The 26,170-nt window shown below is 37.8% G+C and overlaps 1 protein-coding gene and 2 long non-coding RNA genes across 7 annotated transcripts in view; 1 reads left to right on the top strand and 2 right to left on the bottom strand.

Moving 5' to 3' along the window:
• Positions 1-2,455: 2,455 nt before the first annotated feature.
• Positions 2,456-5,793, bottom strand: LOC127517912 (uncharacterized). Of its 2 annotated transcripts, none has more exons than XR_007931401.1 (5): positions 5,322-5,793; positions 3,351-3,463; positions 3,178-3,246; positions 2,908-2,979; positions 2,456-2,723 (listed from the first exon to the last, which is right to left on the bottom strand). It is a non-coding gene; the product is annotated as an uncharacterized LOC127517912 (long non-coding RNA). The 2 variants fall into 2 exon arrangements; XR_007931400.1 differs by having other exon boundaries at positions 2,908-2,991; positions 5,322-5,788.
• A 3,295-nt stretch (positions 5,794-9,088) lies between these two features.
• LOC127518195 (uncharacterized) lies at positions 9,089-11,600 on the bottom strand. 4 transcript variants are annotated; one of them, XR_007931491.1, is made up of 3 exons: positions 11,009-11,499; positions 10,814-10,853; positions 9,089-10,152 (listed from the first exon to the last, which is right to left on the bottom strand). It is a non-coding gene; the product is annotated as an uncharacterized LOC127518195 (long non-coding RNA). The 4 variants fall into 4 exon arrangements; XR_007931493.1 differs by lacking the exon at positions 11,009-11,499 and adding an exon at positions 11,511-11,600 and having other exon boundaries at positions 9,089-10,853; XR_007931492.1 differs by having other exon boundaries at positions 9,089-10,853.
• A 112-nt stretch (positions 11,601-11,712) lies between these two features.
• si:ch73-138n13.1 (uncharacterized protein KIAA1671 homolog) overlaps positions 11,713-26,170 on the top strand; it is a 43,198-nt gene continuing 28,740 nt past the window's right edge. Inside the window, exons 1-4 of the mRNA XM_051904582.1 lie at positions 11,713-11,994; positions 21,747-21,840; positions 22,847-24,161; positions 24,754-24,832. Coding sequence (XP_051760542.1) covers positions 22,855-24,161; positions 24,754-24,832 — 1,386 coding nt within the window. The 5' untranslated portion in view covers positions 11,713-11,994; positions 21,747-21,840; positions 22,847-22,854. The remainder of the gene's footprint in view (positions 11,995-21,746; positions 21,841-22,846; positions 24,162-24,753; positions 24,833-26,170) is intronic.

The following is a 26,170-nucleotide window of genomic DNA, read 5'->3' as shown; positions in this document are numbered from 1 at the left end:
GCTTATACTGTTATAAATATTTATGGCTAGTTAGTTTTTTACAAAACGGAGGATACTCCATGCTGTTTGTATGCGTATGAAGCACCTTTGTGTTAGTTGATTCATATACATGATGCTGTCTCAGTGTTTCCCCATGCTTTTCTTCTGTCATCTCCATATTCTCCAGCTCTGTGGCCTGACTGGCTTGCTCAATGTCCGGAGGGTTACGACTTTTGTTTTCATCCACTTTTTGTGATTTCATTTTATGCAACATTTTTAAAGCAGTACTTCCAAAATCCATGGTGATCCCGAGATCTTTATTTGTCATTCAGGATGTTGTGCTGGAACTAGTGATGCTTTTGCACATTTCATAGTTTTGAAATTTTGGTGTGATTTAAGAGATCAATGAGCTCCAGTTTTCTCTAAAACATCATTGGTAAGAAAAGACTTTAAAATAATTTCCAAATACAATCTTTTTATTAAAATAATTAAATGATAAATCAAAAGCTTTCTATTAAGTTTACTTCCCTCTGAATGTAAATCTTGTCTTTACTTAAAGTGCAACTGCCCCCTCTGCTGGCTACAGGAAACACCTGCATTCACAACATACAATTTGATAAACACCGATTGAGGAGACCTTCTGTAACTTCCACAGCAGATACATCTACGAAACAGAACAAATTACAAATTAATATACAGATATAAGACATTAGAAAAAGAGACACATTGTAAAAAAAGAAGTACACTTTAGAATATCAAAAAAGTGCCCTAAATTATAGAGATTTAACAGATGTTAATAAAAGAGGTATGGTCAATATAATACAACTAGTTGTTATCATTACTACATCAAGCGTACTTTTTTGATAATATATTGTTTGTAAAAATGTGTGTTTTGCCTTTGTAAAGTAAATTATTGCACCCAAAAGGCTTGGAGGAAATAAAAACTCTGTTCTCACACTATATATATATATATATATATATATATATATATATATATATATATATATTAGAAACGTAACATTTTTAAAATGTTGAAATTTTCTTTATATATATATATATATATATATATATATATATATATATATATATATATATATATAGGTGCATCTCAATAAATTAGAATGTCATGGAAAAGTTCATTTATTTCAGTAATTCAACTCAAATTGTGGAACTCGTGTATTAAATAAATTCAGTGCACACAGACTGAAGTACTTTAAGTCTTTGGTTCTTTTAATTGTGATGATTTTGGCTCACATTTAACAAAAACCCACCAATTCACTATCTCAATAAATTAGAATCCTTCATAAGATCAATTAAAAAAAAAGGATATTTTTAAAATAAATGTCAGGCTTCTGAAAAGTATGTTCATTTCTATGCACTCAATACTTGGTTGGGCCTCCTTTTGCATGAATTACTGCATCAATGCGGCGTGGCATGGAGGCGATCAGTCTGTGGCACTGCTCAGGTGTAATGAAAGCCCAGGTTGCTTTGATAGCGGCCTTCAGGTCATCTGTATTGTTGGGTCTGGTGTCTCTCATCTTCCTCTTGACAATACCCTATAGATTCTCTATGGGGTTCAGGTTAGGCGAGTTTGCTGGCCAGTCAAGCACAGTAACACCATGGTCACTGAACCAGCTTTTGGTACCTTTGGCAGTATATAGTCTATATTGACTATATACAAATAGGTAATATTCAAGATAATGATTTTTACACTGAAAATAATTTTATGAGATTAAAGTTAAATTTAAATTCATTATATTTAAAGTACTGTATAGTACTGTATAAAATACACAACCTGTTCAAGAACAATCAGTTTTATTCAGTGGACAAAAATGTACAGTACACAGGGCTGCTTAAATCACAACCAACAAGTTACAACAGGTGCTTTCAAATTCATCCACACTTGCACTCATACTGTCACACTGTTTGTGTTAGTTTCATTTTCATGTACTTTTAGTTTGTTTCTCTTCAGTTACCTTTGTTCTAGTTTCCCACCATCCTTAGTTGTCATGGACATTCAGTTAATCAACACACCTCTTCATCCTTGAGCTCATATATATATTGGAGTTTCTCTTTATGTAGACGAAATACTTCCAAGGCACTCACGTGGTAAAGTAAAAAGCCTTTAATGAACCGGGCTTAAATCATTAAAACAAGTTAAAAGTAGATCTACACATTTCGGCAACGCAGCCTTCTTCAGGACTTTAAGTTTCTCTTTGTTTGCAGTTCATTTCCAGGTATTTTCGTGTCTACACGCTGTTATGCTGACATTTGCTTGTGGATTTACCCAATTTTTTTTGTTTTTAAACACTTATTTTGGAACCTTTTTTTTTTTTTTTTTTTTGCATCTTCATCATCTTCATCTGACCTGAATATTTAATGTCTGATTTTAAACGTCAGGTAGTTTATGTGTTCGTCATAAAAGTTATACTGACAACCCTTTACAACTATTAAATAATAAATAATATTAAGGAACAGTGTGTGAGTGATCTGTCCGAATGATTCTGACTGAATCACAAACCAATTCATGTCCGGTCATAATTTCCTTTTCTTGGCTGGCACCTCGAGTGACCATCAAATTTTAGGGGTTGATTCTGTCTGTGCTGCTGGTCTTATTTGAAGTTGACATAATTTTGTTTGTTCATCTTCAGACATGTAGATAATTGAATTGACTGTGTTTGTTCTTGAAGCATATCCTGAGTCAAATGAACGGATAGAGCTGAAAGAGTTGTCCCGTCCAGGTGCTGTGAAGGAAAGGTGTTCATATTAACTTTTCATTACTTCATTACAAATTATGAGTAATAAATCTAAAGCATAAAACCAAGTGAATTTTAATTTCAGGATGGTATGGCATACTGTATGTTGTTAAGTCTTATATACTTTGTTTTCCATTTACATAAGTATTTTGATGGTCAGCTGAATACTCACACATATCATCAGAAGTTTCCTTATCCCATGCTATACGGAATTTGTCCTGTCTTTCGTTTCCATTTATATTCTCTGTGAAATTGACTACAAAAATATTACTGAATGCAAAATAAACTAGTCATGAAGTTTTTAAAATATGCCTTTTTTTTCATCATATTCATTCTGTAACTCAGATGAAGGACCTGAGATGCACATTCACTCAACACACTGAACACCAGCACTCTGAGCTTATAATTACTGTTAATTACTTAATGCAGTTTTCATACGCACCACATTCATATCTTGTAGAATCATCTGAGAAACTGGCTCCTCTTTGCACTAATGGGTTCTCCGCATTGACTGGAAAAGAAGAAGAGACATGGGACTGATGAAAGAATACTCCACTATTTGAGCTTACGCTTATAAATATGTACAGGTTTACTTTCACATATTGTATGACCCACAGTTATGAGGATAGTCCATGCTCTGTCTGGGCTTTTTTGATATATTAATTTTAGTGTTGTCTGCCATCATGTCCACATTCTCCATCTCTGTGATCCAGCTCCTTTGATGATTTCTGTTTTGAAACAATATGTGAAAGATACAAATAAATTTGACTTGATGAGATTTTTGAGCTCATCACTGCAGTGCATGAAAGTAGAGTATGGATATAAAAATATAGATTAATGCAACGCTGATTGATTTAGATCAACTTCTTTAACCTCTTCAGCTCAATAATCTATAAAATAGAAAACACATCAAATAATTGTCAACTATGATCTGTTATGTTTTTACTGTGTAACACTATATTCTATGAAATTTCTAATTTAAGATTAATAATAAATATTACAACTCTTAGTTTAACCTTTTTTAAGATGAATAATAAATATTACAACTCTTAGTTTAACTTTTTTTTCTTACTTCATGGGAATATAATTATAATATAAATATATAAAATATAATTAAACATATTTGACTTTTATTTTCTTCATATCAAAGGATACAGAGTAAGACCTTTAGAAAATTCTGTACAGTATGACTGTACATAAACAGATTGATCATAATATTGATTGTAACACACATTATAAAGTGTTTTAGCAGTTCTTTAGAATGCAATAGTCGTATAATACTAAGAACAACTGAAATTAAAACTTGCTATGCAGGATTAAATCACTACACGTGAACCGGCTTAAGACCAGAAATGAATATAGACAATTGTATACAGGCATTATTGAACTCAACAATCTAGGAATAGAAACCAGTAACAACTGTAAACAATGAAGAATGATTAAGGGAAGGTTTAGGACTCCAATATACAAACGTCAACTCATTATTTAGCTTGACTTTCACAGAAAACATATAAAGTTACTGCCGAAACTCACCTAACATGAAATGCTGACTCAAAACTGAGGATTAATTTCATACAACAAACTCTTTATGTTACAGCTGAGGCTCCCTCTCCGCTTCCTCTGGATCAGATGGGGGCTCTCACCAGAATATTGACTGTTGCTTTTGGACTCCATCTCCCTTAATCCCTCATACCTGGGACTGATTGCACACACACCTACAGTTCATCACACACACACCACCATCGTGAAGTCTTGATTTGCTACGGTGGTCATTTCTGAGCGTTTCTTTGTGGATTGTTATACTGTGTTTGATCTTGGACTGTTTTCCTGTTGCCTGATTCTCTGCTGCCTGCCCCGACTATTGACTGTTCTTTGGATTATGATTGTACTCTGCCTGCCCTGACCCTTTGCCTGTTTCCTGGACTTTGTATGTTTGCCGCCTGCCTCAACTTACGCCTGCCCTTTTACGATTCAGTTTTGTCTCCGCCATTGCCATTGCTGTGCTACGACCCTGTACTGTTTGACTCTGGTTATAATAAAGCTGCAGATGGATCCTCACTCCGCTGACTCTGCGTTACAGAAGACTTCGCCAAACAGCGATCCAGCAGCTATTATGCAGCTTGGCTACACTCATTTAACCCCTGAAGAACGGGAACGTCGAATTCAACACCATCTGTGTATGTACTGCGGTCAAGCCGGACACCTGAAGACGTCATGTCCCATACTACCCACTTCTTACAATTCCAAATCGGTGAGTGTTCGTGCGCAACTCAATTATTCCTCCTCATGTGTAAAAATTCCAGTGGAGTTAATTGTTCAAGGCAGGACTGTTACTACCTCTGCTCTATTAGACTCAGGAGCTGCCGGCAACTTTATGTCACATGATTTTTCCTCGACTGCATAAACTCGCTCTAACACAGTGCAGTTCTTGTTTGGCTGTGGATGTGCTAGATGGTCGCCCCATTGGAGAAGGAAAAGTCACACACATCACAGAAGAAGTTCGTTTGCACATTGGAGTTTTGCACAAAGAGGCCATACGATTTTATGTAATTCACTCTTCCCATAACCCCATCATTCTGGGTTTACCTTGGTTGCGCCGACACAATCCTCAGATCTCCTGGAAGGAGGAACAAATCGTCCAGTGGGACCCAGCCTGCCATGATCTTTGTCTGACTCACGTTAACCCCTTACCATAGCATGCTGTGACCATCAGTGAACAAACCCCTGTAATTCAAGGTTTACCCATCGAATACACTGATCTAACCGAGGCATTCAGTAAGACCAAAGCAGCCCAACTGCCACCTCATCGCCCCAGTGACTGTACTATCAATCTGCTACCAGGTGCAACTCCCCCTAGAGGCAGAATATTCCCTCTCTCACAACCTGAGTCAGAAGCTATGAAGGCTTACATTGCATAAGAACTGGTAAAAGGCTTCATCAGACCCTCTACATCTCCTGCATCAGCTGAATTCTTTTTTGTCAAGAAGAAATATGGCGGCTTAAGACCCTGCATTGATAAACGCGGTCTTAACAACATCACAATTAAATTCCGATGCCCCCTGCCATTGGTCCCCGCTGCACTTGAACAACTCCGTCAAGCCAAATACTTCACTAAACTCGATCTACGCAGTGCATACAACTTAATCCATATCAGAGAAGGTGATGAATGGAAGACCGCTTTTTCAACCTCGTCAGGGCACTACGAATACTTGGTTATGCCGTTCGGCCTGGCGAACAGTACCTCTGTGTTCCAGTCATTCATCAATGATGTCTTCTGTGACATGCTCGACAGATGGGTAATAGTGTATATAGACGATATCTTGATCTATTCCAATTCTCTCAAGGAACATGTCCAGCATGTAAGATCCGTACTCAAATGCCTAATCATTATCAACTTTATGCCAAAGCAGAGAAATGCGAATTCCACCAAACATCCACATTCTTCCTGGGATACATCATCAGCTAAGAGGGGGTAGCAATGGATGAAAGGAAGATAAGGGCAGTGCTTGATTGGCCACAACCACGCACAGTGAAGGAGCTACAGCGATTTCTTGGGTTCGCTAATTTCTACAGAATATTCATAAGAGACTTCAGCACAGTCGCTGCTCCTCTAACAGCCATGACCAGGTGCTCCATTCACGCCTCCTTTGGTCACCTGAGGCCCAACAGGCATTGAAGAATTTTAAAACATGCTTCACCTCTGCGCCCATTCTCCATCATCCTGACCCAGATCTCCCCTTTATTGAGGAGGTGGATTCTTCCCATACAGGCTTAGGGGCTAATTTCTCAGCGTCATGGATCTCCAACACGTATGTTTCTATGCGCATTCTTCTCCAGGAAACTATCTTCTGCAGAGAGGAACTATGATGTCGGCAATCACAAACTTTTGGCCATGAAAGCAGCGCTAGAGGAATGGTGTCACTGGTTGGAGGGGGCACAGCATCCTTTCACAGTCATCACAGACCACAAGAATCTGGAGTATCTTTGTTCAGCTAAACGATTGAATCCTCGTCAGGCGAGATGGGCCTTCACACTCACACTCACAATTAAACTCGATCTTTGAGATGCATGTGAAAGACTGGAGGTTTTGTTTATTGATTTATTAATAAACTTGCACTAATATAAAAGCATGTACATGTTACAATGTGTTGCTGTAGAGACGAGGCGTATTCGGACGGCCGTGGCGGGTCAGGGGCCGTGGACGGCCGTGGCGGGTCTGGGGCCGTGGATGGCCGTGGTGGGTCAGGGGCCGTGGACGGCCATGGCGGGACAGGGGCTGTGGGCAGCCATGGCGGGTCAGGAGTCTCAGGTGGCCGTGGGTGGCCGTGGCGGGTCAGGAGCCGTGGACGGCCATGGCGGGTCAGGGGCCGTGGGCAGCCCTGGTGGTTCCCGAGCCCCACCCACATGTGTGACGCCCACATGTTTCCCACCCACCGGTGCATTCGGATTTCTTTTCTGTTTTTTTTTTTTTCATTCTGCAATTTAAAAAATACATATAAGGCTATAAGGAGAAGTGCTTCACCTTTAAAAACACATGGCTATTTCAATTTCCTTGTAATAGTTTCGGTTCACGTATTGTCCCAAAACCTACACAGCCCAGCATAAACACTCCTGATTAATTTTATTATTAGGATTTTTGTTCTGTTTTTAATACAATTCACCAAAAAAAAATTACACTATTAACCAAGCCTAACTAAAAAAAAAAAAAAAAACTATTAGGCTACACAATTTTGAAAAATCACATTACAAAAATAAAACAACATAAATATTAGATTAGATAAATAAAACAGCATTTAATAAATATTTTTAACATTTATTAGTGAATTTAATATTTTCATTTTTACGAGCTGGGCTAGCCTACTGTACAGAACTTTTTAAACTTGTAACTATTTTTAATTATTATTTTGCATTTTAGACTCATTTTAAGCACTAAGTAAGTTGCAAGTGTATTATTATTTATTTATTCATATCTGAGTGTACCTTCACCACTGATAAGACGTGTGTGGAAATTGCTGCCTTGTGACTGGGGACTTTTAAACTGTCCAAAACAATCCCGCACCCTGTTATAAAACACATAACCGTATTACTATAATTTAACATGAATAGTTAGTAGGCCTATGTTACTACCTTGAAAGTCGAAACAGATAACGATGTTTCTTTTGATAACTGATGTTAATGGCACTCTGCTCTGGTCCAGGTTAGCGGTGTGCGCGCGACCAAGTGTAGCAGTAACAGTGTAGCTGCACAGCCCCCCCAGAAAATAGGCCTACTGTATAAGGAAGCATGGCAGAAGGCGCGCAAAGAGTGCTCCCTCTGTAATCACTAAAAAGTTGTCATATCTCACAAAGTTCTGTTATAATAAATGAAGCTGTCACACATTGAATCTCTTATTTACATAATGTCTAAATTTATTTGTTTTTATGAGAGAATTTGCGATAGTGCAAACTCATAGTTCACTCACCGCTCAAAACACCGTTTTTTTTGTTCAGTGATATGCTGCTCTAGGTTGGGGCGGGGTTCGGTACTCAGTAGAATGAGGGAAATATAATTTAGATTTAGAATAACTAATAACTAACTAATAACTTAAAAAATAAATCCCTCTCCTTTTTGTCGCCCTCACTGTGCTGCCGCCCTAGGCGGCTGCCTAGTTCGCCTATAGGCACGCGCCGGCCCTGGTCTTACCTGACGTTTATGGCACATTTCCCATCACTCTTCTATGTAGAGAAGGTAAGTAACAAGCTAGAATAAAAACAGAAAAGAAAAAAAAAACTTCCTTCTCATGTGATATACTGGTTTAGCAGGAAGAAGAGTGCATGACACATGAACATGAAAACAAAAAGGTCTAAATAAGTACAAGGTCAGACTGTATATTAGGTGTTTTAACTACTATGTACTTACATAAAAAATGATTGTTAGGTACAATGTATTTTGTTTATTTTGTATTGCAAAACACTTTGCTGTTATTGATGGCATGGTTAGGTTTAAAAGTGGGTTAAGGTGGAAGGGATGGGTCAACAGTGTAATTATAGATGTAATTACAGCTGTAATTACATGCAGGTATTTATGTAATATATAAGTACAATTTACATTGTAAGTACAATGTAAAAACATGTATGTATTTAAATGTTATTATGTAGTAGTTAAAGGCATGTAAAGACCAAGTACAAATGTAAAATCAGGTAACCTATAACACGCTTCATCTAATTTAGAAGTCAAAAATATGGTTTAACATGACCGAATCATCCTACCTGCAGCTTCCACTAACAAAGGTCAGATCAAGCAGATACAGTTTTGTTTTTAAAGTTTGAAAGTCATAATGCTTTAGAATTAATATTTAACTGAATCACAAACGATCCAAGTGCTCTTTCATGTATTTCAGGTCTTTTCATATTTGATACATCAAAAAAGTACATGAACTCCCAGGTACAATATTACAGTAGTGTCTGTAGTCAGCAGAAAAATACTGAGTTTTCTTTATATAGGCTACAACCAAAAAATGTAATGACAGGTTACTATTGATTATAAGCTCCTCGTCTGTGTTTTAATCATCATAATCAGAGTTTTCTCTGTCCTCCTCACTGGTCTTATAGCTGAAGCTTCATTCTCATCCTCAAAGGGCTGCTCAACATTATCAGAGAAGAGGAAAACTGAGCTGTCCTTGTGCTCTCTTGATTTAAATGAACCATATCCTGAACTTGCTGATGGAGAGTTACAGCCATTTTTCTCCTGCCTCACTGCGTGTGAAGGGAGTCACATTCAGAGGTGCTCAGATAAGTATTTATTATAATAAATGGGGAAATAAATACAATGTGAACTTGTGAACCTGCATCCCTGTAATGAAGGGTCGGCAGAGTGTGGATCCATTTGCAGCTTTTATTAGAACAATCACCAAAGTAGACAGGGGCAAAGGCAAAGACATAAACAGGGACAGGCAATGGTCAGGGCAGGCGGCAGACAAACGGTGTCAAGTCACAGGCAGAGATCAGGGCAGGCGGCAAGCAAACACAGTCCAGTACACAGGCAGGGATCAGGGCAGGCAGCAAAGAATCACAGAGAATAAACAATCCAACGGTAACGGAGAAACAGTCCACAAGAAAACGCTCAGTAATGATCACCAGGGCAAATCAAGACTTCGCGGTGTGTATGTGTGAGTGTGTGGCTTAAATAGTGTGAGTGTGATGAGGTGCAGGTGTGTGCGCAATCAGTCCCAGGAATGAGGGCCTATGGGAAACGTAGTCCGAATGGGAAACAGTCAGTATTCAGGTGATGGCTCCCTCCGGTGGTGCGGAGGAGGAGGCGAGGGAGCCACATTCGTGACAATCCCACCCTACTCTGTATTTATGTTTTCTGTCAGAAATGAGATGGTAAGGTTTGAGACTTGCTTTTGATACTGTCATTGGCACGATCTCTTCACCTACTGGAAAGGAAAGACAGACATAAGGGTGGTTATTAATTAAAATGAATCATATGCTTTGAGCTTACACTGTTATAAATATTTATTGCTAGTTAGTTTTTTACAAAATGGAGGATATTCTATGCTGTTTGTATGCGTATGTAGCATCTTTGTGTTAGTTGATTCATATACATGATGCTGTCTCAGTGTTTTCCCATGCTTTTCTTCTGTCATCTCCATATTCTCCAGCTCTGTGGCCTGACTGGCTTGCTCAATGTCCGGAGGGTTACGACTTTTGTTTTCATCCACTTTTTGTGATTTCATTTTATGCAACATTTTTAAAGCAGTACTTCCAAAATCCATGGTGATCCCGAGATCTTTTTTAGTCATTCGGGATGTTGTGCTGGGACCAGTGATGCTTTTACACATTTCATAGCTTTGAAATCTTGGTGTGACTTAAGAGATCAATGAGCTCCAGTTTTCTCTAAAACATCATTGGTAAGAAAAGACTTTAAAATAATTTCCGAATACAGTCATGTTATTAAAATAATTAAATGCTAAATCAAAAGCTCTCTATTAAGTTTACTTCCCTCTGAATGTAAAGCTTGTTTTACTTAAAGTGCAACTGCCCCCTCTGCTGGCTGCAGGAAACACCAGCATTCACAACATACAATTTGATAAACACCTATTGACGAGACCTTCTGTAACTTCCACAGCAGATACATCTACAAAACAGAACAAATTACAAATTAATATACAGATATAAGACATTAGAAAAAGAGACACATCCACTGTATGAAGCATATTTTAATTTAAAGGTAGGCTACAGTATGTGTGTGAAGCATGTTGTTTATTGTATTTATATATGTATTAGACCTACAGGATGCATATTATATAACCAAGTTGTGGCTGATTACTCGTGTGATTATCAGTGGTTGAGCTGATTATAGACAACAGCTAATGTTGAGAGGCTGCATTCCAACCTGAGGAGGTCAGTGTGGCGACACCAAACTGCAATGCAGTGAAATCCCATTGTTACATACTTATCAGGTGATGGTATGCAAAAACGTGCCATTTATCTACTTTTATTAGTGTACAAACCACTACACAAATATACAAGTATATACACAAGTCTTCAAAACTGAGGACGCATTTAGAACAAAAATATCATTTCCACATTTCCGTGCAAATCTGTTTCTCAAAGTATGCTCTTGAGTACATCAAGAAGTACTAAGTTATAGAAATATGTATATGACACGTTAATAGAGGTATTGGTCAATATAATACAACTAGTTATCATTACTACATCAAGCGTACATTTTTGATAAGATGCAAAATGTGTGTTTTGCCTTTGTAAAGTAAATTACTGCAGTTTACCTTACCTGACTAAAAAGGCTTGGAGGAACTAAAAACTCCGTTCTCGCGTGACCAATAGCGTCTCATTTATCAAGGTTATCTTGGTATATTTTAACATCCTCCACAAGGGGGCGCACGGACTCACTCTCCCCCTCCACACTGTCCCAGTCTGGCGTACCAAAACAAATCCTCCATCCTTCCGTGCAATGCGATCCCATACCGCCTTCCGGCTCTCTCAGCAAGTTTGTGTGAGCCAGCCTGTGATAGTGTTCATAGAAAGACGGCCGTTTATACAGCGGTACAGGTGTGAGGAATGGTGTCCCGGTACGATTCATGCGGGATAAAGCAACTAAATATGGAGGGACTCACCGGCGGTGGAGCCGAACATTAGCCCGCGATCAACAGGACGGTCTATCCCGACAGACAGCAGCGAGGTTTGGTTGAGCTCAGATCCCAAACAGCTCACACACAGGTGGGACAGACAGACGACTATTTGAAGTTGACGAAAAGGTGCGTAAAGTGAAATGTTGTGCTTTTATCTCTTCGTATGTGTTTTACCTGCTTTGTCACGCTGCTTCTGTTGATCTTCAGACTTAAGGGAATATTAAAGCAGGCTAGTCAAATCAGCTAACAAAGAAACTCACGCGAGCTATTTACCTTTCTGACCATTACAAAAATACCATGGTGACCATAGTTTACGCCAAAATACTATGTTTACTGTATACATTGTTACTGCAATAACATTTTAAAGTTTTCATAGGAAACTTATAGGTATTGTGATATTAGTTGACACTGTCAACAAAATGGAAATTAAAAATATTATGAAAGCTGTTTGAAGGGGACCATGATCCCATATTAACTTATTTTCAGTAGTTACTATGGTATTTGCAACTGTGGGTATGCTACTGTGTTATTTGGGTCTTTGTGCTTTTATTTCACAATTATATGGATGGATATTTCCATTAAGCTTTACATGCTTTATTGTACAGTGTACAATGTAGTTGAGTCATGCTTGCTTGATTGTTTTTCAATAATAATTTGTATTTATTTTGATCGTCGTTATTGTTTCCAGGATAAACATTAGTTGTTGTTTATTTCTGGTAGTTGTTAATCACGTTTTTCTCCAGCCAGTCAAGCTGTGGATCTGTAGTTATGGCCCGTGATTCTGTGCTTAGTAATATTGTAGCACTGTATGCACAAATTTTTGCTTTCTTGAAACATTTGCATACAGTACATGAGTTGGTTTTTAAAGGGGATGGTCTCAGCTACACTGCTTTTTAAATGTTTGAGGTCAGTGAGATTTATACTTTTGTTCAACAAGGATTCATTTTATTGAAGTGACAGTAAATATATTTATAATGTTACAAAAGTTCTCTATTTCAAATAAATGCTGTTGTTTTAAACTTTGTATTCATCAAGGAGAAAAGAGAGTCATGGTTTCTATAAAAATATTAAGAAGCACAACTGTTTTTTAAAATTAATAATAATAATAATAATAATAATAATAAGAAGAAGAAGAAATGTTTCTTGAACACCAAATCAGCATATTAGAATGATCTTTGAAGGATCATGTGACACACTGAAGATTGATGCTGAAAATTCAGCTTTGCCATCACAGAACTAAATTAAAAAAATACAAATAAAATAATTTAAAATATTCAGATAGAAAAAAATGTATTTTAAATTGCAATAATATTTCACAATATTACTGTTTTTACTGTATTTGCATTTTATTGTATGCCTTTATGAGACTTGAACATTACAACTTTTCAACACCTAAAAGGTGTTGATCAGCATAATTCAGTTGAATCCTAATAATTCAGCCAAACACAGGCATATTTATATATCCTTTCACTCTTTGGAATTCACATTTTTCTTTGTGTTTCCATTTTTCCAGTAGTCTTTCTTGGCAGGTAAGCTTGTCAGGTGATTTCCTCACAGATATGTGCTGAATGGCGTCAGCTGTATATTTGTGTGCAGGTGATGGGCTTCATCATGTGTGTACTGAAGCCCTGCCAGTCGTGCTCATTCATTGGTGTCGTTGCTCAGGTCGAGCATGGAAAGTATTTTCCTTCTGCAAAACTGGCTGAACCAGAGTGTCAGTTGTACACACACACACACACACACACACACACACACACACTGTGAAAAAAGACAGGAAACACAGTGGCGTGAAAAGGCTTCAAGGCAATCAGTTGGTCCTCGCTGAGTTGGGTTCTTGCCAGATTAGTTGAAAGATAATAAGACTATAGATACACTATACTGAAGAACACTGCTACATTCCTTCTTAGTGCGTCACTCACCTGTGCTGGCTACCTTTTTTTGGATAAGTATTTCTTTTTTTTTTTACTCTCAAGCAGCTTGTCTTGTTTTTTATAATTATTATTTTTGGTTCAGAGATTATCTTTGCAAAGTTATCTTGAAAAAGGGAGAGGCTATAAGGGGTTATTCTTGTCCTACAACCTCAAGTTAAAGTATAGATACTCTGTCAGAATTGTACTTAAAACATACATACTACCCAAAACATACTAGAGTGAAAGTAAAATATGTTGTGTTCACACTTGGCATGTTCGGTTTAATTAAAACGAACCCTGGTGGGATTGCTCTGTTAGAGTGGTTTATTTGAATAAGTGTGAACGCTGCCATTCGAACCCTGGTGCGCACAACAAGCAGACCGTTGAGACGATGGGTATTGGTCCACTATCAAACTAACTCTGGTGCGGTTTGAATTAAATATGAACGTAACACGGACCAAAGACATGTAAACGAACCAAAAACAGGACAGAATGTCCCCCCAAAAAGGACAGAATGCTCTAACATACCTCTTTTTTTCCTTGTCATTCAGTCGTGATGTTGCCCAACACAGTTCAGTACAGGCATCAGAACCGCTTTCTCCTCACATCAGATCTTCATTTGTGTGTGTGATTGAGGGATTCCTGCCGCTGTTTTGACTCCTTTATACATTTTATAAACTCTTCTATATGATTCGGTATGTACCTCGGTACATGAAGTCATGGTTCGGTACAGTGGGGGAAGAAAACAAAACATAAAATTGCTTATTTTTTCTTCTTTTTTATGAAACAGTGGTTTATTGAACAGTCTCTTCTCTCTTTAAATAAATTCAATTATAATTAATTTTCTTGAGGATAAAATCTATCTAGGCTAATGCTGTAAATTATTTACAGGGAGCCCGTTACAATTAACAATGGAGCCCAAATTAATAAATTCATTTGCTATATATATATATTTTTTTAGATATAATAATTAACATTCAAAAACAAAAAAAAACAAACAAAAAAAAAACATGTAAACTGCACATAAGGCATTAACTTCTAAATCTAATTATAAAAATATTTTTCAATAATTTTTCTACTTCAGTTCATTTTTGAAATATGACCATTTACACAGTTATTGTCATAACTTGTTTTCATGACAAATTTATTTAGATGTATATTAAATAAAGACATTACTAGGTAAAGTAAATATAATGAATATATAAGCTAATATAGTGCATAGAATTGCTTCCCTCTAGAGTTAATTTCTCTAATGGACTAAGATGTTGTTGAGGTAATGCTATGTGAGATATTATTCTCAAGCTGTTTTATTGATGTCTTTCCACGGTTGAAACACAGGTTGAGAGATTACACGTAAACATATGCATAGATCGTCTGTTCTTCTTCTGCGCTTTTTCCTGTTGTGGCAGTTAGTGAACCGTGTTTCAATACCCTGCGCGCCTCCTTCTGGATTGGAGTGTGAATCGCCTGTGACTGACTGTATTCGTCGTCTGACTGTATCCCGAACCGTGATGTCTGTACTTTGACGGTTTTGGACAAACACATGTACTGTTACACCCCTAATATATACCATCATATGCATGCACATACAACAAGCACATTTAGGTTAGCCCAGCACACAGCATTGTTTTGGATGTTCGTTAAGTTCCGTCACAAAATATACGTCATAAAATCTTTTTTGTTTTTTTTTGTTTATCTTTAGGTTCTGTTTTAAAAATGACAGTGTGAATGCAAAGCGAACCAGGACTAAATGTATTGTTTTCTTTGTTTGGTCTGGACTAAAAGAACTAAGAGAATCGAACTACAAGTGTGAACACTAGGGCTGTCCCCGACTTAAGATTTTTCTAGTCGACTAGTAGTCATTAATTTAAGTCATCAATCCACGTTTATATTAGGGCTGGTCCGAATACCAATTTTTTGAGCTTCGATGCTCTATAGTAATCAGCACCGAATATTCGAAGCTTCGGCGGGAGGGGGCTGAAGATATTCTTCTCTCTAATAAAGGCATGTGTAATGAGTAGAAATGTGGTGTGGCCCCTTTAAGAGCTGCACGGTTGAACTATGTCGAACGACTCGAGCACCGCATGTATGCGGGTTATTTCTGTTTTTCTGTCGCTATTTAAAGTTATTTTCTTTATTAAGTAACGCTGTGGACGGCATAACATTTGCGACGGACAGTTAAACTTGTTTCATGGGGAATAAAGCGCCAGTTGTGAAATGTCAATCGCCTACGTGAAGTCTGTCTGGTATCAATAACTTAAGCTAAGTGAGCTAACATATCCCTATTTGCTCCGTATACACAACGCGTTACAGCAGTAATCTCTGTGTGTCTGTTTGCATTTTGATTATGTCGAGAACACGTTCAGAATTAATAAACGTTTAATAAACTACAGAACAGCGCGAGCCGGAAGCGGTGCGCCTCACGCGGGCAGGGACACTGCACTAGTGATACAAAACACAGGTCTGTTAAATCAATACTTTTAAAAAGTTAACTTAGCCTATCATTTTTCTGACAAACAAATCGCTCCCAAATCAGAAATGAGCAGCACAGTAATTACTGACACAGTAAAGGGTAGGCTATTTAAATAAAAGAAGAACGAAAAATAAATGAACGAACGGTAATAAATAAAGAAGTATTGTATGTCGCCAGATTTTATAGTGTAAACATATTCAAGCGCGAATGAGAACCGTTTTGCGAGGGGGATGCCAGGTGTGCAAAAAAACAAAACAAAAAACGAATATTCGAATCCCAAAATTGAAAATCGAATACCAACCTACCAAACAAATATTCGAATAATCGAATATTCTGGTCCAGCCCTAGTTTATATTAATTTAATTACTTAAATACAGGGGGTGAAATATATGCCTATTCCATGCTCAAGCGCACACATAAAGCTTGCCACAAAGCACCGGGAAAAGTAATGATTATGAATGTGTTGGGGAAAAAATAGCACGGAGACATTTTAAATATTTATTAATAAACTAGTGTTTTCTGAGTCAGTGTCAGTTGCAAAGAAGAAGTTGACGATGCTGACTAGTCATCTCCACAGTATAGTGAACACGCCTATAGAGAGAAAGGAACCTTTCATATGGATTACATAATCACACAGAGTATTTGTTTTCGATTCGAATAGGTTCGTTTAAAAGTCTGTGAGACAAGTAGCCTATACACACTGAGTTTCAGTTCATTTATGTGACGTGCTGCAGTACAGGGAGACTGAGATGGCAGAAAGCTCATCCTGTTTTTCCTTATTTTACAAAAGCACAAAGTTTTTTTGTTATTGTGAGTCTACAGAAATAAAATTAGATCCTTTTGGAATGATGCATTACTCTTATCTGTATGACCAAAAATGGAGTAAAGCACACTATATTTCAGCTTCCACACTCCACACAAACACTTAGATATGCGCATAATAATAGCGCACATTTATCTAGGTTAATGTTAGAGCGAGCGGCCATGTAAAGTTGCTACTACTTACATGTTTCAGATGATAAGCCATATTTGAGGTTGATGGATGATAGGCGAATGTTTGGATTTCCTGCCTGACATAATTACCACAAGGACCTGGTAAATATTATTATTTTTTTATTATTATTATTTTTGCTTTTAAAATCAAAGCAGCTTGTTCAATCACAATTTCTCAATGTGTTCTGAATATGTAAAGGCTGTAAAACACAATGGATGTTAATCTGAAACTGATTTCCAGAAATCTGCTACCTGATATTGTTAAATGATAAATTCAGCAGCAGCTGATATTGATCTTTTTTGACACTTGAATATATATGAAATATATACACAAGTCAAGTTTGTCTTCAGTGATGTTTAATTAACAAAATTACAATGCATTGCTTTTCGTCAAAGACTCTATGTTGTGGGACTGATGACAAGCATGAATGACCATAATTTTGGCCAATTACATTTCTAGTAACATTCACTGTAGTGTGAGCTCAGTAGGAGTACTTATTTTATGAGGATAAATTTACGTCATGATGACTAGAGGCACCTTGTGCCTTGCACTTTGAATATCTAAATGAAACTGAAAGGAGTAAAAAGTCTGAGCGTTTTGAGTCTGACCCTGGTCATGGACAGATGATAATACCTTCTCTTTCCTCTAGTTTCCTCTACTTTTATGTTCTTGTAAATAAAAACGCAATAAGTCCAATAAATGTAGTTACAATGGATGTAAATTCCTCTTTGATTTCCTAAAATAATGCTAATGTGTATTAATGAAGTACTTGCACCCTGGTTTGTTACTGCATTTAAGAACAGGCTTATATTGCTATTTAAGGCTTGGTAATTGTAAATAATCTGCAATATTTTGTGTTAATTTTTCTTCATTATCTCTCTGTATAGAGGTCCTAAAGCCAATAAATCTTTATGGTTTTGAAGAACAGTAAATCTCATTTGATAACAATAATTATGTGTTACTGTATATCTCTGTGTGAACCCAGTAACTCTTTTAATCTGCCACTCCTACTTGGAGAGCACATTTAACATCCAGCAGAAACACTAGTCTGATGATCTGATCTTCACAGAAACTCTGGCAGCTTGTTGTTAAATGACAGTTGTTCATTTATGATCTTTGATGGACAATTATTGCCTGAGGATGGTTTTCTTGTTTAACTTTCCACTGGAATCTGATTTGATCGAGTGATTTTTGCAGCCTTGGTTTATGTTCCTTGTGCTAGCTTTTTTTTTTAAGAATTGATTGGTGATGGTAAATACAAATTTTGTGACCTGAGGCGTGTTGCATTAAGCTAGTTAAACAAACTCTGATTCAGAGTAGGTTTAGAGTTGACAAATCCATATAAATCCAACCTGGTTTATTTCATTTTGTGCTTGCCCATCACCAATAAAGTATTTGCTTTATAAAGAAGTTGATGTTTCAGCAGATACAGATTAAATGACAGTCATTTGCTCTGTATACAAAAATAATTGGGAAAATATCTAGGCCATATTTCACACCAAAATCAAAAATCATTTTATTTATTTTTTATATAAAGAAAATTAAGCTACATTATTAAGCTATTACGGTTTTTGTGTTGTCACATTATTAACAGTTAATCACATTTCCCCTCCAAAATTCTCATTAGTGTAATGTGAAAAAATGGAAAAATAATTATTTATATTTGTTGTATGAGATTATCTAAATCTTATATATTATAAATGATAATAATCTTAAAATAGGTTCACATTTTTTTTCTGAATAAAGTAAACATTTTAATAGGGGTGTGACGATACACTTAGCTCACGAGACGATACATGAAATTGGGTTCACGAGAACGAGACAACAATATTTTATTTAACACTATTTTTAAGAAATCTTCATTAACAATGTATATGACTGAAACTTGAAAGTCACATAATGCAAAATAATGCAGGTGCATTTTGAAATATTTTAACTATTCTGGTAATCGAGTAATCAATTATTTTGATTGCGTAATGATTTAAAATCTGACTTTTTCTGTGTTTAAGTGCTATAATCGGGTCCCCGGTGCATCTACCAACCCAGAAAACGTGAAAAAGGACAACCCAGTAAGGGGATCTTATTGTAATATTACCGCCCCTTAATCTGCACGTTTCCACCCACGGCGCCTTCATTTTGTTTTCACAAGCGAAAACAGTGTACGAGTTCTAAGGCCATGGCAAAAGTTTGAGCAAAGCTGTTAAGGCTCCTGCCTCTTTTGGAAAGCGGGCAGGGAGCAGCAGCTCATCTGCATTTAAAGGGACACACACTAAAACGGCATGTTTTTGCTCACACCCAAATTTGACAAGGTATAATAAATGATCTGTGGGGTATTTTGAGTTGAAGCTTCAAAGGCACATTCTGGAAACACCAGAGACTTATATTACATCTTGTGGAAAAGGGCAAAATAGGTCCCCTTTAAAATACATATATAATAACAATGAGGCAATAATAATTGGTTCCAATAAAGTATCAAAAGCAAGTAATGATATGGTTTTATTGGACAACACTGTTAAAATACATAATGTAATATACTATAAACAATAATCATCTTTTGTACATTACGTATTACAACAAATGCCTGCAGAGGGTGCCAGCGGCCTGGTGATTGTTGTTGTTACACTTTAAAGCAGATCAAATCCTTGTTTATTATTGACCAAACAACATTTAATTCAAATGTCCACTTAATCTTTAATATTTGGCCACTTGTCTGTAGAATGCGGCACTTCCGGTATTTTGCTGGTTAAACGACATGGGTAAATTGCAATCGAGGATTTTTTTTAATAGAGCCCTCAAATTTAATCAAGGAATAGTGACAGCCCTATCATGTAGCGAATGTCACTTCAGCTCTACTTTCTGAGTATGAGACTCAGATCCTTCATGCTGATGAATCACGAGACAGCTTTCACCTCGAAGAGAAATATTGTCCCATTTTAATATTGCGAGATCTCATGGCACGAGATCTTGTCACACACCCCTATATTTTAAAGGGTTAGTTCATAAATGAAAATAATGACATTTATTACTCACCCTCATGTCGTTCTAAACCTGAAAGACCTTCGTTCATCTTCAGAACACAAATTTTTGATAAAATCCGATGGCTCGGTGAGGCCTCCATAGACAGCAAGTTAATTTACACTTTCAAATGCCCAGGTACTAAAACATATTTAAAACAGTTCATGTGAGTACAGTGGTTCTACCTTGATATTATAAAGCGACGAGAATACTTTTTGTGCGCCAAAAAAACAACTAAATAACGACTTTTCAACAATATCTAGTGACGGCCGATTTCAAAACACTTCTTCGAATCTTTTGTTTCGAATCAGTGATTCGGATTGCGTGTCAAACTGCCAAACTGCTGAAATATCGTGACTTTGGCGCTCCGAACCACTGATTTGAAACAAAAGATTCGAAGCAGTGTTTTGAAATCGCCCATCACTAGATATTGTTGAAAAGTCGTTATTTTGTTTATTTGGCATTTCATCAAAAATATCTTAATTTGTGTTCTGAAGATGAACGAAGGTCTTACGGGTGTGGAACGACATGAGGGTGAGTAATAAATGACATTATTTTTATTTTTGGGTGAACTAACCCTTTAACCATTTAAGGTTATTATTTATATTTATTGTAATTGTCTGTATAATTTATTTTTTAAAAGCACACTGTGTGACTTTTATCCCTCTGGCTTTGAGGTGTGAGATTTGCTGTTACCAAGAAGTCTTCTAAATCTGCCAAGATTAAGATTTGCAGTGTAACTTATGTAAGATAAGTGCTGCTTACTTTAATGCAGAGGTGTAAAGATCTGTGTTAATTTTTTTAGGTCAGTGGCTAGATCATGTTTGTGTGTAAACGTGTCTCTACGGGATGCCAGAAACGACTTCCCTAAACATTCTGGTTTTGAAGCTGTAGATATTAAACATTCCAGCTGCAGAGGCGTTTCCTGTCAACAAGCGAATGCCAGTCCATGCACTCTGATCTGGATCCTCCTCCTTTCCTTCCTTCACAGTCGTTCTCCCTCTGTCTGTTCATTGTTGGCCATCCCTTGCTTCCATGTCACTACTTCTGCACCCCCACCCCTTTTACGCAACCACACAGCTAAGATTTCACTACCGGAGACATATCAAATGTGTTGGTTTGTTTGGTAATCTGTAGATGTAGGTCAATCGTGCTGGTAAATATCTTCCTTTGATCTATGTGTTTGCTTTCTGTGTATTCATTTGTTTGTGAAAGACACTGATGAAGTCTCTTTGTTGCATGTTGCAAAAAAATGGTAGATTCTGGATATGTGTTTGTGTGTTTGAGTCTGTGCTGTGTTTCAAAAGTCTTTGCAAACATTCTCGTTTGACTTTTCAATTTTTATGATAATCAATGATTTCAACAAGCTATGCCATTGACAACAAGTGTTCATGTGCGTGCATGTGTGGAGAAGATTACAACAGACACTGATACCTTAGTTGTGCAGAAGTAACGGTGTCTGACCATGCTGTATTCCCTGCAACAGAGTCTGGCTCCGCCTCTTCTCCATATGATATGACATCACTCTGCGGTTACCACAGAAACCAGGGCTCCACTGCAGACGGTTGACAGCCAGGCAGGTGAGTTATTATTGTGATGTTGGAAAACTGCAGACAAAGCACAATTTGATAACTGCATGGGGAAGCATGGCAAATGCATGTGCATTTATACAGGTATGTGAATGTGTTGTGAATCACGGTTTCAATCTGTGTAAAATGTGAGTGTGTGTGTGTGTTGTAAAAGTCTGCATGGCAATTTAAGTGTGAACACGTGTTTGTATTAGCGCACAGCTTCCAAGAGCGACATGTGTATTGCATTAGCAAATATGGCTCTCTGGATTATCTGGTGGATTCCTTTTGTTTTATGTGTATTTGCCAGTAGTAGCAGGATTTTTACGCACAGACCTGTCTCAGTCTGGACTCTTAATTCAGCAAATTGATCCCTCCCTCATGGGCAATGTCCAATCATGCTGATTTAATACACCCGTACACACACACACACACTCTCTCACAGCGTGATTAATGATGTGTCAGTAAAACGTTCGTTGTGCTCTTCTGAGCTCTGTATCTGCCAAGGCAAAGTCCACAGTGGTGGAGAGGAAGAGGGTTAGATAGCGTTTTTCTTTAGGTTCATAGACACCCCACCATGACAACATTTCTGAGAACACTAACACTGTATTTGTTTTGTTCTACAAAATGATTCTGCTCGGTGTGTGGGATGACTCCAGCCCTAAAGGAAGGTTTACACACTCACAGTGATTACCTGCGAAAAAAGCGACCGGATATCATTCTCATTTTCAGTGAGAGCCTGTGATTTCTGGTGACACGAGTGAGAGTTGGCATTGAGACAGTGTTGAGCAGAGCTTAACTTTATGCAAATGAGCAGTGAAGATATTTGGAAATGACCAAAAGGAATGCAGAAAGTGATCTGTGGCCAGATACAGTTGAAAACTGTGACAAATTGACAGACTAGGGACTGTGCGATCTCCAGTGATTTAATTACTGTCCATGTGAACGCAGCTTAACGTACAAAATGATTAATTTAAATGATTGTCAGCTAATTTGATTTTTCTTTTTCTTGTTTCAGGTGGTGCGATGGCTGCCCAGGTTGAGGTTGATGCTGGGCGGCCATGTGTGGTTGGGAGTCGTCTGCACCTTAACCCTCTCATAGACTCTAGCAACAAGAGCTTGATGGAGAGTTCAGGTGGCCCCCAGGGGCCACTTATTATTCCTTCAGAGCCTAACAAACCTGTCCCAGGCCCCAAGCCCAGACTCACCCCAAAACCTTTCACTGTGGAGAAAAATCCTACTATACGCCCCATTCTTGCTCCCAAACCACAGCCAAAACCTAGACTTGAATCCAGTCGACCAGTTTCCTACAAGCCAGGCCTGCCCAGCACACCTAAACCACAGCCAGCCAGTAAACTCAGTCTACCGTCTGCCTTTAAAACAGGCCAGAAGCCCAGCGGACAGACAAACAAACCTGTGGCACAACCCTTTAAACCAGCACCTACCATTGCCTCTACTGACTCCAACAAGTTTAGAACGACTCAAACTGGGGACGTGCTGAGAAGAACAAGCGTTGGAGCCACACCAGCTCAACTCAAAATCGATGGTCAGGCCTCCACTCCTGGTGCTGAATGGCCTTTTGCTTCTCGGAAAAAACAGCCTGGCCCTTCGATCACTCGTGCTAAATCAATGGGTTTCCTTTCAGAGATAGGACTGAATTATGAGGACAGTAAAGAGGATTCTGGTGCCAAGGAAGAGTGTTCTCCTACTGTTCTTCGGCCCCAATCTAAAGGGTCAAGGCCCAGGCCGGTGTCAGCTGTTTTTCCCCAAAGCCCCAATCAGTCTGAGCCTCAGGTTGTATGCCCTACACCTGCCCCTCGTTGGGCAAAAGGACGACCCCTATCATCTGACCTTACTTCGAAGTTTGAGTCAATTGGGCTGTCCCTAAACCGGCGACCTCCCAAGGAGGACAGCAAAGAAAACACTCCTGAAACACCAGAGAGTGTTGGAGCTGTGACTGAAGAGAAAAAACATGCTGCTGAAAGGGCAGAAGGGCAGAATAAGGCCCCTGTGCTTGATAAAAGTACTCAGAAGATGGAATTGAAAGATGAGGACTTCAAGAAAGACTCTAAACCTGAGGATACAGGAGGTACCAGTATAAAGAGACGCATCAGCCTGCTGTTGGACTCTTCATCTTCATCCTTCTCAGTGGCACGTGTGGATACTCCAGGAACGGAGCCTCGCTCTCCGGGGCTGTCCGTCTCTGATACTGATGGAGCAGTGGGGGTAAAACAGCGTATCAAAGAACTGACCGAAGAAGTGCCTTCTACGCTATCACCACCACAGAAGCCACAATATAAGCCACGAAACATAGTTTCTGACCGTACTAAAAAGTAAGATCCAGTGATTTTCAACATTCATTTTTGAAGTCTACAATGTTAGTGCTGTGACTCAGTAAATTGCAGTTGTACATGTTAATCAATTATCAATTTCATATTCATCAGTTAAACAGTTATCAGTTTCAACAATATGCACAGTTTTGCTGTAGTTTTACTGCCTTCGGGTCCTCCTGAAAAGTTTTTATGAATGAGTTTCATAAGTTGCAATTACTGCAGCAAAATGAATATTAAAGGATCTACATTTTGTGCACAAGTAATTTTTTTTTTTTGTATATGTGCTGGCACAGAGAATTCTGAAGTGTAATTATGTCTCACAAACATGTTGACTCATAAACCGGCTAAATAAGTACAACAGTACACAAAAAAATGTATACTACATGTGTACAACTAAATGGTACAGAAATCACAATTAACACTTTGCTTTCATCATGATTTACATTCTCTAGTCTGAAAATCAAGGCTCAAAGAAAATATAGCTTCACACTGGTAATAATGTGGTGGCATTCATTCATCTGGTTCATAAGATCATTCTGATGAGAACAGAAAGCAGTATTTGTTTCTACTAATTAAACTGATTTGTTTACAGATTTGAACCAGAGCTTGACGGCCTTAGTTCCAGTGAGTCCAAAGTCCCCCAGCAGGTTGAGGAAGATCTCAGCAAAAAGGTATGAGAATATGAGCCACTGCTATTAGTCATACTGCTGCAAATCAAGCATCTTTACAAGGTGCAGTATGGCACACCTCGTTATTCAAAGTCCATAGGAAGAAAATTTAACATTTTATTGAACCTTTTTTTTAACAAATGACACCACAGCATACTCAGTTGACTATTACATAATAGTCATAAATCACAATTTTGCTGAACTAATTGATAGTTACATATGATTAAAATATATACGTGTATTAATATTTGACATTTCCTGCATTTTTCATGAGTACAGAAAACATTTAGCTCTTTTTACAACAAGAGTATTGTATTTGAGCATTCCTACCCTCGTACAATTATACTGTAACAGTCGTGTTTGATAAATTAAAACAATATATATATTTTTAAATTAATAGAAAAATCGTCTTTAAAAGGGCCTTTATGACATTTGAGACAGTAACTGCCTAATTGCGGTCTCAGTCTCAAAATGAATGTCTTTAAAAAAGAAGAAGAGATTTCACATTGAGGGAGAGAGGAATAACAAATGTGGTTGAAAAGGCACTTCTGATGTCACAGAAGGTGCGGCACTCCAAAGACGTGTAACCTGAGTTGTAGCGTTAGTCATATTGTGATTATGAAACACGCACGCTTCGAAGGGAGGGGGGTGGGAAAGGTCAGTTTGTGAGAGAAGAGGATTCTTTGATTATGGCCCCTTCATGCCCCACCCTGCTTTATGAGCTTTGACAAAGAGCATACAGATCCCATTACACTGTTCTCAGTCACACGTGTCAAGCTCCTCTCCCTTTTCATGTGCTCCCAATGTTTGCTTCTGTCTAAATCCCCTCTGTTCAGGACTTTCTGTTTGTTAAAACCTTCCTAATACAATCCTTCACACATTAATTGTTTCCATCTGTTTCATTGTCTTGTACTTCCCCTTTTTTGTTATCTTTCTTATATCATTCTCTGTGAAAGAATAACTTAGATAAGCAATTTGCAAGATTTGATAATCTGTTGTTTATTCAAATGAGACTCCATCATTGCATTCTTTCTGTGGCTGATTTGTAGAGTAGAAACATATTCATTTCCCTCTCAAAGTTTGACTCTAAATCAGTCATGTAATAGACGTACTGTACACAGCCACCCACTGTAATGATAGCTTATAACTAAGCAAAGAAAATGTTACCTCTAAATGCCATATCTATCAGGTATGGGGTTGTCAAAGGCTGCTTCTTTAGGGATCACAGTTGTAGACAGAGCTCCTCTTGTCTGACTGAGTCAAACAAAGCTCCAGGTTCCTGCTTACTCATGAAACTTTTCAGGAGATGAGGCAAAAAACATGCAAATGATTCCCCAATTT

This window comes from Ctenopharyngodon idella, chromosome 8 (genome assembly GCF_019924925.1).
Source record: "Ctenopharyngodon idella isolate HZGC_01 chromosome 8, HZGC01, whole genome shotgun sequence".
Taxonomy (NCBI): domain Eukaryota; kingdom Metazoa; phylum Chordata; class Actinopteri; order Cypriniformes; family Xenocyprididae; genus Ctenopharyngodon; species Ctenopharyngodon idella.
This window is presented reverse-complemented; position numbering and strand designations above follow the sequence as displayed.